Below are 17500 nucleotides of genomic sequence, written 5' to 3'. Positions count from 1 at the left end.
TAGTGGAGCGCTAAGAGTACCACAAGAGTGAGATCGTTGCCAGTGCAACAAGCTGGCCTCTGTACCGATGGCACGTAAAAAACACCATTCGAGCGTGACCGTTACCTGCGTCGCCTTACTAATACTTGTGCTGGTGGCACGTGAAAAACATTCGAAGCGAGGTCGTTGCCAGTGCCACTGGACTGGCTCCTGTGCAGGTGGCACATAAAAAACACCATTTGAGCATGGCTGCTGCCAGTACCACCTGACTGGCCCTCGTGCCAGTGGAATGTAAAAACACCCACTACACTCTCAGAGTGATTGGCGTTAGGAAGGGCATCCAGCTGTAGAAACTCTGCCAGATCAGATTGGGGCCTGGTGCAGCCATCTGGTTCACCAGACCTCAGTCAAATCGTCCAACCCATGCTAACATGGAAAGCGGACGTTAAACTATGATGATGATGATGATGATGATTATGTTTATAGGCAGCTGTGACATATATTCTGTTGGGGGTGAAATAGGATTGGGGGTCAGGGTTGTAGGTTTAAAGAGAGCTTCTAACATCAGTTACAATCTCTCATATTGTTTCTTAATTATGATTCCCTTAAACTGTTGAAAATGTTCGGAGTGGCTGTGTGGTAAGTAGCTTGCTAACCAACCACATGGTTCCGGGTTCACTCCCACTGCGTGGCATCTTGGGCAAGTGTCTTCTGCTATAGCTCCGGGCCGACCAATGCCTTGTGAGTGGATTTGGTAGACGGAAACTGAAAGAAGCCTGTCGTATATATGTATATATATATATATAAGTGTGTGTGTATATGTTTGTGTGTCTGTATTTGTCCCCCTAGCATTGCTTGACAACCGATGCTGGTGTGTTTACGTCCCTGTCAACTAGCGGTTTGGCAAAAGAGACCGATAGAATAAGTACTGGGCTTACAAAGAATAAGTCCTGGGGTCGATTTGCTCGACTAAAGGCGGTGCTCCAGCATGGCCGCAGTCAAATGACTGAAACAAGTGAAAGTAAAGAGTAAGGAAAAAAATCCTGGCGCCAAAAATGTCCATATGTGATCAGTGGTAATTTTCATGAGGTTTCTCATTTTGGAAAGTGTTGGCCATGCTGGTGTTGGCCATGCTGGTGTAACTTCTTCCTCAGTGTCTCTTCTTTTTCTCCTGCCTTACTGTCTACAACTTTATTTACGATTTCATTACCAGTTAGAACCTGGTAACCAGGACCACCATCATCAATTTCAAGCCATTCCTGAATATCATCTTCAGGTGTTTCCTTATTGCAGGTATTTTCAAATCGGTGCTGAAAGTCACTTGCTTTGAATGCTTCAAAATTCAGATCAAGTTGAATGCTCATTCATCATCATCATCATCATCATCATTTAACGTCCGTTCTCCATGCTGGCATGGGTTGGACGGTTCGACCGGGGATCTGGGAAGCCAGAAGGCTGCACCAGGCTCCAGTCTTATCTGGCAATGTTTCTACAGCTGGATGCCCTTCCTAACGCCAACCACTCCGTGAGTGTAGTGGGTGCTTTTTACGTGCCACCTGCACTAGAGCCAGGCGAGGCTGGCATCGGCCACGGTCGGATTGGTGCATTTTACGTGCCACCTGCACGGAAGCCAGTCGAGGCGGCACTGGCTTCATTATTTACATTAATTACATTTGACGGATATTTGTCCTCACCTTGTTTGTTGTTAACACGTTTTGGCTGATGTACTCTCCAGCCTTTCTTAGGAATTTCGGACCTGGGTTCTCATTATTTACAATTGACCGATATTTGTCCTCACCTTGTTTGTTGCTAAAACGTTTCGGCTGATATACCCTCCAGCCTTCAACTGTTACCTTGGAGAAATTTCGAACCTGGGTTCTCATTCCTAAGGTATTTTTCATTGTCATTGGCAGTGGCGTCGTTGTCGTCGGCATTGGTGGTGGCGTCAGCATTGGTGGTGGCGTTGGCAGCGGTGGTGTCGTCGTTCAGGTCACTGCCTGGAATCGAACTTGGAATCTCGGGGTTAGTAGCCTGCACTCTTAACCACTAGGCCATATGCCCATGGGCAAATGGCGTAGTTCTTTCAACCATTTATCATTTGTTGGAGTCTTCAGTTCCTTCTGAAAATTAAAAACATTAAATCTGCACTTTTAATGTTGTAAGTTTATTGCGTGGTGATTAAGAGCACGGGCTATTAACCCCAAGATCTCAAAGGTATTAACTTAAGCAGTAGAAATCATTAAGCAGTGGGTGATGTAATGAATAACTTGTTTTGAATAGGCTCCAAGACAGAAAGAACTTCTAACCTAAAATGGTGGCAGACAGAATGATATTGAGCATATCACACACACACACACATACACACACACACACATACACACACACACACATACACACACACACACACACACACATACACATACACACACACACACACATACACACACACATATACACACACAAAATTACAAGGATATCTCTTTCACTTGTTTCAGTCATTTGACTGTGGCCATGTTGGAGCACCACCTTTAGTCGAGCAAATCGACTCCAGGACTTATTCTTTGTAAGCTTTGTGCTTATTCTATCGGTCTCTTTTTGCCGATCTGCTAAGTTATGGGGATGTAAACACACCAGCATCAGTTGTCAAGTAATGTTGGGGGACAAACATAGACACACAAACATATACACACACACACACATATATATATATATATATATATACATATATACAACGGGCTTCTTTCAGTTTCTGTCTACCAAATCCACTCACAAGGCTTTGGTCGGCCCGAGGCTATAGTAGAAGACACTTGCCCAAGGTGCCACACAGTGGGACTGAACCCGGGACCATGTGGTTCATAAGCAAGCTACACACCACACACCAACTCCTACACCTAAGAATGCTTACAGTATCTAGGTTTCTCAAGTGGTCACTCATCTAAGTACTAACTAGGCTCGATGTTGCCTAACTTCGGTGATCAGACGAGAACCGGTGTTTTCAACTTGATATGGCCGTAAGCCTTACGAGTAGATTTGGTAGGTAGAAACTGAATGAAGCCCGTCATATGTGTGTGTATATATATATATGAGTTTTTTCATTTAGTTATCACCCTATGAGATACGTCTGCACTACCAGTTACTCCTGAACCATTTGTTGAGTGTCCCACAAGAGGAATCAATGCTAGATGTATCGAAACAATTGTTGTGATTAATAATATATTCTTGTATATTCCATATTCTGTCTTTCATTTGTTATATATATATATATATATATATATATAAAAGTGAAGTTGTGTGTCTGGTCCTACGATTTAGATTCCTAACTACTCCCACATTTTGCGGTGCAGTGTAACCAAAAGCGGGTATCTTATAGTCGTGATTCATATCGAGCCCTTCTGGGTATTAGCACGTGTCTATGATGAGTCTACGATTTAAAAAAAAATTACCATCATTTTTTTCCATTTTAATGCATTTTTTTCACTATTATATAAGTATAAGGGAAGTAACTCTCTAAAAATGTCTACGATGAGTCAACTATTTAAAAAAAAATTTACCATCATTTTTTTCCCATTTTCAATGCATTTTTTTGCTATTTTTTGGCTATAACTCTCTAAAAATGCTTATATAGTTATTTCCCTAACAAACCCGAGCAACGCCGGGCGATACTTATAGTATATATATATATGAGTTTTTCATTTAGTTATCACCCTATGAGATACGTCTGCACTACCAGTTACTCCTGAACCATTTGTTGAGTGTCCCACAAGAGGAATCAATGCTAGATGTATCGAAACAATTGTTGTGATTAATAATATATTCTTGTATATTCCATCTTCTGTCTTTCATTTGTTATATATATATATAGGACGCCATGATAGATCGTTAGCTCCTACACGCATTTTTTTCTCTCCTTGTTTCTTTTCTGTGTATCTTTCTGTCGAAGAGCATAGGCTCGAAACGTAAAAGACTTTTTCTATTCCTGAGCGCTATACTAATACATTTGTTTGTTTGTACTCCACCTGCCTTCGTCTTTTGTTTATTTTCGTAAACTTTCCCTTTATATATATATATAAAATTTCTCTCTCCTGTCTTCTATTCCAGAAATCTGCCTTACAGTTTTGTCAAGACTGGAAACACCCCTACAGCACAACATTCTTCACAATGAACTCCATACCAGAAATATTATTAAATGATTGGGGTAACACACTTTCTCAAATCCTAAATTTTTATCACCAAAATATCTTTTTGTTTTTTTTTAAAAAAGACTCCATGTTGATTTTATAGTTTATCTCTATCTTCTCTCATCACAAACACCTAATAATTAATGGTGTTCTAATTATGACCATCTAATTAGGACTGCCTAATTATAGCTGTCCGATCTTTTCTTATTTTATTGACAGTTTATGTAGGATGATGTTATCCAATATGTTCTTCCTCCTTATAAGATTACGAGCAAAACGCCCCCCCCCCCCCCCGTCCAATGGACGGTGCTGAGTTGTCAAACACTTAAACCAAATTTTCTCAAAACAACTTGTCCGACCGTCCCATAGGCCTCTCCTTTGAGAAACACTGGTTTAGCCTAAATTTGAGACACCAGCAAAAGAAGAAATAAAGATAGACTTTTTCTCTATTCCGAAGAAAAACGATTGTATTCACACAAATATGCAATCGAAGAGTTTAAAGTACCAGTAATGATAAGGCTGTTGACTGGGAGAACACAAACATGGTTTAAACAGTAAGCTTGGCAGGAAAGAAACATGCCTTTAAGCAGTACAAAAACAACAAAAAATGGAAGGTGCAGTTATGTACAGGTTGATGGAAGAAAAGCAGGACAAAAAGGGCTTTATCGATCGCATTCTCACCTGGAATTGATTTTTGTAATTTTTTCAAGACTTATACCCGACCTGATACTATCGGTATCTACATATCAAATTTGAGCGCAATCGGATGGAAGATCCTAGAAGACACACACACAGACAGCCAGAATGGATTTTATATAATAGATAGGATGTGGTTTGAGGGTAATTTGGTTACTATTTCTAGCAGGTTTGAGTAACTGCATAGAACAGGCACAAGCAACATTTTTCAAGAAGTGGGCTACATGAGACATGGATCAGCATTAGCCTGGCTATACTATTAAAATAAAATTCAAGGTAAGGGCCTATGGAATATCTCCCTATGTCAGTTATGGATGAACTGTGACCCTCGGTACTTTCGAAATGGTACATCATCATCATCATCATCAACGGACGCTAAACGACGATGATGATGATGATGATGATGTACCATTTCGAAAGTACCGAGGGTCACAGTTCATCCATAACTGACATAGGGAGATATTCCATAGGCCCTGTTTTGGGCCTTTGGAATATCTTCCTTGTTGGTTCATCTCAATTGAAGTATCTTTTAAAATTATACACTACACATTCATACATGTGTACAGTCACACATACACACATTCATACGTGTGTACAATCACATACACACAAACACACACATATGTGTGCACAGACACACACACAATAACACACATATATTGTGCACTCACACACACACACACACACACACAAGTAGACACACAGCCTAATGTATGTACAAGAAGACACAGTCATATTAGACACAGTGACAGAAACACACATATGCACACACATGCACGTGTGCATAGACACATACGTGCACACACATACACATGCGCGCATAGACACTCATATACACACACAGACAGGGAAACACACACACATACACACACATACATACACACATACATACATACACACACATACATATACACATACATACACATACATACATATACAAATACATACACATACACTCTCATACATACACACACATACACACACATACATACATACTTACACATACATATACATACATACACACACATACACACACACACATACATACACACATACATACACACACATACACACACATACACACACATACATACACACACATACACAGATATACATACACACACATATATACACATATACATACACACACATACATACACACATACATACACACACATACACACATACATACACATACACACACACACTCATACATACACACACAGTTTGGAAGTAAAACAGAAACACGCAAACAGACCGACAGACAGACAGACCGACAGACAGACAGACCGACAGACAGACAGACAGGGAGACAGACAGACAGACAGACCGACAGACAGACAGACAGACAGACAGACAGACAGACAGGGAGACAGACAGACAGGGAGACAGACAGACAGACCGACAGACAGACAGACAGACAGACAGACAGGGAGACAGACAGACAGACAGTGATGTTAATTATTCAAACGAAGAGAATCTTGCCAGGTCAGTAGGTTAAAAGGAAGGTTTTTTGGCAATATTTTTGTTTGTGGGTAATGATTATTGGCTATTGATCAACTGATAGAAGAAACACTCTGCTATTACTGATAGGTCAAGATTGGTGATGCCAACACCACCACTCTCACCGACACCATCATTGCAACCACCACTGCCACCACCTCCACCATCTCCAACACCACCACCTCTATGGAATCACTATCTCCATAACCACTACCACCACCACCACCACTACAACCACCACCACCACCACTACCACCACCACCAACATCACTACTATGTCACGGTTGTCTCTACCGCCACCACCACCACCACAACCAACACTTCCACCACCACCATCACCACCACCACCATCTCCAACATCATCACTATGACATGGCTGTCTCCACCACCATTGTCGCCATCGCCGCCACTACAACCACCACCACTACTACCACCACCACCACCACCACCACCATCTCCGACATCACTACAATGTCACGGTTGTCTCTACCGCCACCACTACTACCGCTGCCACCACCACCACTGCTGCCACCACCACCACCACTACCATCTCCAACATCACCACTATGACATGGCTGTCTCTACCACAGCCACCACCACCACCACCACCACCACCAAAAGCAGCAGCAGCAGCAACAACAATACTCTCATCTGTTTTTTTCTCTTTTAAAAACAGTAGGGAGTAAAATTAGCAGAAAAAATTTTCTTAGAAGATTTTGCTTCTAATTGTAGAAGGGTTGAGCAACTGAATAAAGGTCCCTTACCTGCAGAACATACCCAGATACCCAACAAGGTTTACACACACCCTAATAAAGGGCCTACCTACTGAACATGTACCCAGAGAACATACCCAGAAAAACATACACACTCCCATGTACATGACATAACCCAGATACCCAACAAAATATAGACAAGAAACTTGCTTCCAGGTTCCAGGTTCAGTCCCACTGCGTGACACTATGGGCAAGTGTCTTCTACTAGAGCCTCGGGCCAACCAAAGCCTTGTGAGTGAATTTGGTGGATGGAAATTGAAAGAATCCTGTTGTATATATATGTGTGTGTGTGTGTGTATATGTATGTTTGTCTGTGTTTGTCCTCCCAACATCGCTTGACAACCGATGCTGGTGTGTTTATGTCCCTGTAACCTAGCGGTTCAGCAAAAGAGACCGATAGAATAAGTACTAGGCTTACAAAGAATAAGTCCAGGGGTCGATTCCCTCGACTAAAGGCGGTGCTCCAGCATGGCCACAGTCAAATGACTGAAACAAGTAAAAGAGTAGACCCTCATAAGCATCCCACGTCCATGACATACCAAGATTCCCAACAACCCTACACTGTCCCCTTACCAAACACCCAAGAAACATACACACCCTTAGACATATCCAGATACCTTATAAAACCTGCATAGACCCTCATAAGCATCCCACATCCATGACATACCAAGATTCCCAACAACCCTACACTGTCCCCTTACCAAATGCCCAACAAACATACATACCCTTGTAAAGATCCTATGTACCTGACATACCAAGATACTTATAAATCCTGCATAGACCTTCATAAGCATCTCACATGCATTGTTGTTTGTTCCTTCTCGGGCCATGACTGGATCATAAGGGCCAGTTTCCTGGTTTCCTTAGCAGAAAGGTTCCTTACCTGGACGGGACACCGGTCCATCACAGGTGAGCTGCAAGATGCAGGAGGAAAGAGTGAGAGAAAGTTGTGGCAAAAGTGTCAGCAGAGGTTCGCCATTACCTTCTGCTGGAGCCGTGTGGAGCTTAGGTGCTTCGCTAATAAACACATACATCACTCGGTCCGAGATTCGAACCTGCGATCCCTTGACTGCAAGTCCGCTGCTCTAACTACTAGGGCATGTGCCTCCACATCTCACATCCATGACATACCAAGATTCCCAACAACCTACACTATCCCCTTACCAAACGCCCAACAAACATACACACCCTTGTAAAGATCCTATGTACCCGACATATCCAGATACCTTATAAAACCTGCATAGACCCTCATAAGCATTCCATGTCCATGACATACCAAGATTTCCAACAACCCTACACTGTCCCCTTATCAAACGCCCAACAAACATACACACCCTTGTAAAGATCCTATGTACCCGACACATCCAGATACCTTATAAAACCTGCATAGAACCTCATAAGCATTCCATGTCCATGACATACCAAGATTTCCAACAACCCTACACTGTCCCCTTATCAAACGCCCAACAAACATACACACCCTTGTAAAGATCCTATGTACCTGACATACCAAGATACCTTAGGAGTGGCTATGTGGTAAGTAGCTTGCTTACGAACCACATGGTTCTGGATTCAGTCCCACTGCGTGTCACCTTGGGCAAGTGTCTTCTAATATAGCCTTGGGCTGACCAAAGCCTTGTGAGTGGATTTGGTAGATGGAAACTGAAAGAAGCCCATCATATATATGTATACATATGTGTATATATATATATGTATGTGTGTATATGTTTGTGTGCATAGACCCTCATACGCATCCCCCGTCCATGACATACCAAGATTCCCAACAACCCCTACATCTGTCCCCTTGATGTAACAGTTCTGTTGTCTTCTCACTTTTCTCCTGGCACAGCTGCACAAACTACTGCCCTCCTCTATCAGCCGCACAGAAAAATCACTCTAAACAAACACACTTAAAGTAACAGCTACTAAATCAACCATTTGCTCTCTCTCTCTTTCTCTGTTTGTCTGTCTTTCTCTGTCTCTCTCTCTCACCAGCAACCACAGGGAACCTTAAATACAAACAGCCAGGGCACTAAACAATATAAACAGACATGTACGCACACACAGACATTACAAACACACACATGCACTACACAGTACACACATACACATTATATATACACACACATATATTACATATACACATTACCCATGCACATACAATATACACTCATACACAAAAACGCACATATACGTTACAAACATACATTACACACATACACACTATATAGACATACACGTTACACATATACATGACATATACACATTGCATACACATACACACATTTTACATTACATGCACGTATGCAGATTGCATACACACAGACACATTGCATAAACACACATACATTTCACATATACAGACACACACATTACACAAGCACACATGTGCACACACACACACATTTCACACACACACACATTACACATGCACACATGTGCACACACATACATTTCATGCACACACATATATACATACACACACATTACACATGCACGCATGTGTGCACACACACACATACATTTCACACATACATTTCACACATACATTTCACACATACACACACACACATTACACATGTACACATCTGTACAACACACATACATTTCAGACACATATACGCATACATATTGCACATGCACACGTGTGCACACACATACATACATTTTACATATATGCACACATATACACACATACACATTACACATGCACAGATGTGCACACTAACACACCCATTACACATGCACACATACATTCCTCACATACACACACATTACACATGCACACACGTGCACGCACACTCATGCACACATACATGCACACGTACAACTCTGATGGAAGAAAAAACATCTAATATTAAGTTACTAAAACATGGTTTTTCGTAAAAAACCTGCAAATCCAATAAAATATGAACCATATGTTTGTATGGGCATAAATACATACATGCATGCATGCATGTATATATGTATGCATACATATATACATACATGCATGTATGTATTTATGCATACATATGTGTACATTTGCACATATACATATATGTATGTGTGCATTTACTTGTATATGTGTGTATACATGTAAGATATATACATTTATACATACATGTGTATATGTTTATATAGAACCATTACAGATGGTTATGTTTAATAAACACATATTTAATCTCATCATTCAGAAGGACCCAGGGGATTAAACTACCCAGGTACTTTGGCAACGGCAATTAAAGATTCATCATATTTGTGTTGTAGACTATTTGTTTCAAATTTTGGCGCAGGACCAGCAAGTGTGCGGAGTGGGGGAGAGGGTAAATTAATTACATTGATTGTTGTGCTTAACTGGAGCTTACGAGGTACTAGCGGTGTAGCATGCCAACAGATGGCAGCACATGGCTATTTGCAGTGTGAGAGGTTGCATTGATCTTTATAAGGGTGGTGAAATCGAAATCAAATTCGATGACTGGCATCTGTGCTAGTGGTGCGCTAAGAGCACCATCCGAGTGTGATCGTTGCCAGAGCAACTAACTGGCTTCCATGCCAGTGGCACGTAAGAAGCACCATTCGAGTGTGATCGTTAACAGCGTCGCCTTACTGGCACTTGTGCTGGTGGCACGTGAAAAAACATTCGAGTGAGGTCATTGCTAGTGCCGCTGGACTGGCTCCTGTGCAGGTGGCATGTAAAAAAACACCATTTGAGCGTGGCCGTTGCCAGTACCGCCTGACTGGCCCTCGTGCCGGTGGCACGTAAAAAGCACCCACTACACTCACAGAGTGGTTGGTGTTAGGAAGGGCATCCAGCTGTAGAAACTCTGCCAGATCATATTGGAGCCTGGTGCAGCCATCTGGTTCGCCAGTCGTCAGTCAAATTGTCCAATCCATGCTAGCATGGAAAGTAGACGTTAAACGATAATGATGATGTGTCGAGTGACATCTCTGTTTACTTTGCAAGTCGCAAAATTTGTGTTTTTGCAATGAGGAGTACAATTGTGTTCTGTGATTTTTGCCATGGACAGGAAGTTGGAACGAAGAGCCAGTGTGAAATTTTATGTTAAGCTTGAGAAGTCTGCTACAGAGAGATTGAGCATGCTTTGGCAAGCTTATTGTGATGAAGCAATGGGTTGTGCACAGTGTTTTGAGAGGCATGGGTGCTTCAGATGTGGAGGAATTTTCCTGGAAGGCGATGAAGACTATGGGGCATTGAAAAAGTGACAATCCAAGCTGATAGGTTGGTGAATCTGTTAATGGTTTCTGTGGAAGGTGAGTGACACCTTGCAGGTAGATCTGATCCAGTTCTTTGTGGTGTCAGACAGGACTGGCCCAAGGTGAGCGGTGTGAAGGTGGCGAGCTGGCAGAAATGTTAGCATGCCGGGCGAAATGCTTTGAGTTCAAATTCCGCCGAGGTCCATTTTGTCTTTCATCCTTTCGGGCTTGGTAAATTAAGTACCAGTTACGCACTGAGGTCGATGTAATCGACTTAATCTGTTTGTCTGTCCTTGTTTGTCCTCTTTGTGTTTAGCCCCTTGTGGGTAATAAAGAAATAGAATCTGTTAATGGTTTCTGTGGAAGGTGGGTGACACCTTGCAGGTAGATCTGATCCAGTTCTTTGTAGTCTGCAACAATTGTGGCATCAAACAGAACTGGCCCAAGGTGGCAACCTTTCTCTTGGATATATATCAGCGGTGTGGAGATAGAAGACTTGCATGCAGGAATAACTGCCAGTATTTCTCAAAATACTTGACCAGATCTCCCCATCGGTGTATGAGCAATCCAATGGAGGCCTCCACTCCAAATTTCTTTGCTTGTTATTTCTTTTAGTTTTCTTTTTAGGTGTGGCTGTGTCGTAAGAGGTTTGCTTTCCAACCACATTGTTCTATGTTCAGTTCCTCTGTATGCCATCTTAGGTGAGTGTCTCCTACTATAGTTTTGAGTCAACCAAAGTCTTGTGTGTGGATTTGGTGGACGGAAACTGAAGAAGCCTGTCGTATATATAAATATATATATGCGTATGTGTTTGTGTGTGTGTGTGTGTGTGTCAGTCCCCCCACCACCACCACCACTTGACAACCAGTGTTGGTGTGCAGACAGCAAAAATACGTATAGTGAAAATCACATCTTTAATTGTAGAATTCACCTTACAAAGTCAGCCTGCGTGGCACCTTGGGCAAGTAGTGTCTTCTACTATAGCCCCGGGCCGACCAAAGCCTTGTGACTGGATTTGGTAGATAGAAACTGAAAGAAGCTTGTCATATATATATATATATATATATATATATATATATTTATAAATGAGGGTGAAAAATTGATATTAATTTAATAATACCATTAATTTAACACCAAGTGGCTTAGCACAAAAAACTAGGGAGAAAATACAAATTTATACATAATTATTAGAGAGTTACCACTATGTGGATAGCTCTAGTGCTAAAAATACCTCCGATAGTATAGCCACAGAAAAGATGTTTCCAATTAGAAATAACATAATGTCTTTTCTGTGGCTATACTATCAGAGCTATTTTCAGCACTAGAGCTATCCACATAGTGGTAACTCTCTAATAATTTATGTATATATATATATATATATATAATATATATATATATATGTGTGTATATGTTTGTGTGTCTGTGTTTGTTCCCCCAACATCGCTTGACAACCTATTTCTTTACTACCCACAAGGGGCTAAACACAGAGAGGACAAAGGACAGACAAACGGATTAAGTCGATTATATCGACCCCAGTGCGTAAACTTATTTAATCGACCCCGAAAGGATGAAAGGCAAAGTCGACCTCGGCAGAATTTGAACTCAGAACGTATGGCAGACGAAATACTGCTAAGCATTTCGCCCAGCGTGCTAACGTTTCTGCCAGCTGGCCGCCTTGACAACCGATGCTGGTATGTTTACGTCCCCGTTACTTAGCGGTTCGGCAAAAGAGACCGATAGAATAAGTACTAGGCTTACAAAGAATAAGTCCTGGGGTCGATTTGCTCGACTAAAAGGCGGTGCTCCAGCATGGCCGCAGTCAAATGACTGAAACAAGTAAAAGAATAAAGAGTTAAATACTAAAATAGCTATTCTCAGATTATATTTCTTCTTAGTGGGCTTTTTGTATGCGTTTGTGTACTGGAAATATCTCCTTAGTTCATTTTGAATTTAAATAATTTTAGATTGCCTTAACATGTATTTCTGGAAATATTAGTTTCAATGGTATTTTGTATATATATACTAGCAGTATCGCCCGGCGTTGCTCGGGTTTGTTAGGGAAATAACTATATAAGCATTTTTAGAGAGTTATAGCCAAATAATAGCAAAAAATGCATTAAAAATGGAAAAAAAATTATGGTAAATTTTTTTTAAATCGTTGACTCATCGTAGACATTTTTAGAGAGTTACTTCCCTTATATAATAGTGAAAAAATGCATTAAAATGGGAAAAAATGATGGTAAATTTTTTTTAAATCGTAGACTCATCGTAGACGCGCGCTAATACCCAGAAGGGCTCGATATGAATGACGACTATAAGATACCCGGTTTTGGTTAAACTGCACCGCAAAATGTGGGAGTAGTTAGGAATCTAAATCGTAGGAGACAGACACTCACACGACTTCAGTTTTATATATAAAGATATGTTAATACAATAGAAACAATTGTTGGCTTTGTGAGGTGAATTCTACAATTAAAGAAGTGATTTTCTCTGACCGTATTTTTGTTATATGTCTTTTCTCTTTTACCTTTTACTTGCTTCAGTCGTTAGACTGTGGCCATGCTGGAGCACCACCTTGAAGGGATTTTAGTCAAACAAGTTGACCCTAGGACTTATCTTTTTTAAAGCCTAGTATTTATTCTATTGGGTCTCTTTTGCCAAACCACTAGGTTATGGGGACATAAACACACAACACGGGTTGTCAGGCGGTGATTGGAGACAAACACAGACTCAAAGACATGCACACACACACACACACAATGGGCTTCTTTCAGTTTCTGTCTAACAAACCCACTTGGGAGGCTTTGGTCAGCCTGAAGATATAATCAAAGAAAGTTGTCCGTCTGTCGTTACATTGTGAGTTCAAATTCCGCCGAGGTCGACTCTGCCTTTCATCCTTTCGGGGGGGGTCGATAAATTAAGTACCAGTTACGCACTGGGGGTCGATGTAATCAACTTAATACCTATGTCTGTCCTTGTTTGTCCCCTCTATGTTTAGCCCCTTGTGGGTAATAAAGAGATATAAGTTGTCCATGGTGCCAAGCAGTGGGACTGAACCCGAAACCTATGGGGTTGGGAAGCAAGCTTCTTACCACAAAGCCATTTCTGCATCTATGTTTCTATGTCTGTATATATTAATTTTGCTGTGTGTTTTTTTTTCAGTGTTGACAGGAGATGACCCAGCCTCTGCCTTCGACAATGAGTCCATGTTCTACCCTTTGGCTGCCTTCACGCAGTACTTGAATGAGAAAAGTAAGTGATAGTATTGTTCCCTTGTCTTGCCCCCCACACAATACATCTGCACAAATACGCATGCACACAGTCACACACACACACACACACACACATATACATGCATGCTTGTGCACACGTGTTTCCATATGTTCAAACGTATTTGCACTAACACACACACATTCATTCACACATGCAATTTCTCACAATCATTCTCTCTCTCTCTCACACACACACACATACACAAGTACATACACACACGTACACACATATGTGCATGTTCGTGCACACGCGTTTCTATACATTTACACATATTTGCACTAACACACACATTCATTCACACATGCAATTTCTCACATCATTCTCTCTCTTCTCACACACACAAACATACACAGTAACACAACATACATATCATGTTCACACATACATACAACATTCACACACAATTATTAATGCATTTTATCACAATCATTGTCACACACACACACACACACACACACACATTCTCATATATTCACATACACACACACACACGCACACATTCACGCATGCATTTTCACACATATGTACACACACTTTCACACATATATTCTCACATATGCATTCTCCTACACACACACATATATTCACACATGCATTTTTACACACATGTTCACACACACACACACACACACATTCCTCTATATTCACATACACACACACATTCACGCATGCATTTTCACACATAATTACACACACACTTCCACACATATATTCTCACATATGAATTCTCCTACACACACACATATTCACACATGCATTTTTACACACATGTTCACACACACACACACATTCTCATATATTCACATGCACACATATATACACACACACATTCACGCATGCATTTTCACACGTATGTACACACACACTTTCACACATTCTCACATATGCATTCTCCTACACACACACACACATATTCACTCATGCATTTTTACACACATGTTCACACACACACACACACATTCATTCATGCACAACATTTTCACACATACATTCACGCAGATTTTCACACGTGATTACACACAGTATTTCACACAGTACTATGCTTCTTCCTACAACACACACATATTCACACAGGCATTTTCATGCACATGTTCACACACACACACACACACACCACACACTCACATCAAAAGTTCATGTTTTCTTTCCTTTTTTTTCTTCTCTTATTTCAACAGAAGTCCTTCTGCCCCCAACGCTCCTTCCCCTCCTCCCCTCTTTCTCTCTTTCTCTCTTCCTTGTTGTTCTTCTTCTAGAAGTATTTACCAAGCACCTGCTGTGCGAACAACTTGGGTAAATAAATAACATTAAAATAACAAAGTGATTTACGCTCGCAGATAATTCAGTAACATTTTCTCTAATAGGCAGACCTCATTTTAGCACAAACCTAGAAAATGTGACAGTCATATAAAAATTAGGTTTCACACACACACATATATATATTTACTCTTTTACATTTTTACTTGTTTCAGTCATTTGACTGTGGCCATGCTGGAGCACCGCCTTTAGTTGAGCAAATCGACCCCAGGGCTTATAAACCTAGTACTTATTCTATCGGTCTCTTTTGCCGAACCGCTAAGTTACGGGGATGTAAACACACCAGCATCAGTTGTCAAGCGATGTTGGAGGCGACCAACACACACACACAAACATATACGCACACACACAACACACATACATATATATATATATATATATATATATATATATATATGACAAGCTTCTTTCAGCTTCCGTCTACCAAATCCACTCACAAGGCATTGGTCGGCCCAAGGCCATAGTAGAAGACACTTGCCCAAGGTGCCACGCAGTGGAACTGAACCCGGAACTATGTGGTTGGTAAGCAAGCTACTTACCACACAGCCACTCCTATGCCTATATGTATATATATAGTGGAAAATTAAGACAAACACCAGTTTAAATATTATATATGTGTATGTATGTATGTTTGTATATATGATGTATGTATGTATGTATCTATCTATATATATTTATATATATGTATGTGTGTATACATATGTGTGTGTGTAGAGAGAGTGATCCAAATAAGCATGCTTAGACTTGATATAAAAAATACACACACACACACACAGAAGCAAAAATTGAAAATATTGAGATGACAATGCATGTATAAACATTTAGATGTTTATATATTCTTTTATTCTTTTACTAGTTTCAGTCATTTGACTGTGGCCATGCTAGAGCACCGCCTTTAGTCGAAGAAATTGATCCCAGGACTTATTCTTTGTAAGCATAGTACTTATTCTGTCAGTCTCTTTTGCCGAACCGCTAAGTTACGGGGACGTAAACACAACAACATCGGTTGTCAAGCGATGCTGGGGGGACAAACACACACACACACATATATATACATATATACGACGGGCTTCTTTCAGTTTCCGTCTACCAAATCCACTCACAAGGCTTTGGTCGGCCCGAGGCTATAGTAGAAGACACTTACCACACACCAACATCGGTTGTTAAGCGATGTATGTACGATGTATATATATATATATATATATATATATATATATATATATATATATATATATATATATATATATAGGAGTGGCTGTGTGGTAAGTAGCTTGCTTACCAACCACATGGTTCCAGGTTCATTCCCACTGCGTGGCACCTTGGGCAAGTGTCTTCTACTATAGCCTCAGGCCAACCAAAGCCTTGTGAGTGGATTTGGCAGACGGTAACTGGAAGAAGCCCGTCGTATATATGTGTGTATATGTTTGTGTGTCTGTGTTTGTCCCCCCACCATTGCTTGACAACCGACGGTGGTGTGTTTATGTCCCCTTAACTTAGCGGTTCAGCAAAAGAGACTGATAGAATAAGTACTAGGCTTACAAAGAATAAGTCCTGGGGTCGATTTACTCGACTAAAAGGCGGTGCTCC

The 17500-nt window shown here is 40.9% G+C and overlaps 1 protein-coding gene and 1 pseudogene across 3 annotated transcripts in view; one reads left to right on the top strand and one right to left on the bottom strand.

Moving 5' to 3' along the window:
* Positions 1-17500, top strand: part of LOC115223938 (protein pigeon) — a 98165-nt gene that overhangs the window by 79907 nt on the left and 758 nt on the right. For all 3 annotated transcript variants that reach the window (XM_036512876.1, XM_036512875.1, XM_029794682.2), the window contains exons 28-29: positions 4078-4174; positions 14489-14578. In XM_036512876.1, coding sequence (XP_036368769.1) covers positions 4078-4174; positions 14489-14578 — 187 coding nt within the window. The remainder of the gene's footprint in view (positions 1-4077; positions 4175-14488; positions 14579-17500) is intronic.
* On the bottom strand, positions 2878-2996 carry LOC115224157 (annotated as a pseudogene).

The sequence above is a fragment of the Octopus sinensis genome, linkage group LG24 (assembly GCF_006345805.1).
Source record: "Octopus sinensis linkage group LG24, ASM634580v1, whole genome shotgun sequence".
In the NCBI taxonomy this organism is placed as follows: Eukaryota; Metazoa; Mollusca; class Cephalopoda; order Octopoda; family Octopodidae; genus Octopus; species Octopus sinensis.
This window is presented reverse-complemented; position numbering and strand designations above follow the sequence as displayed.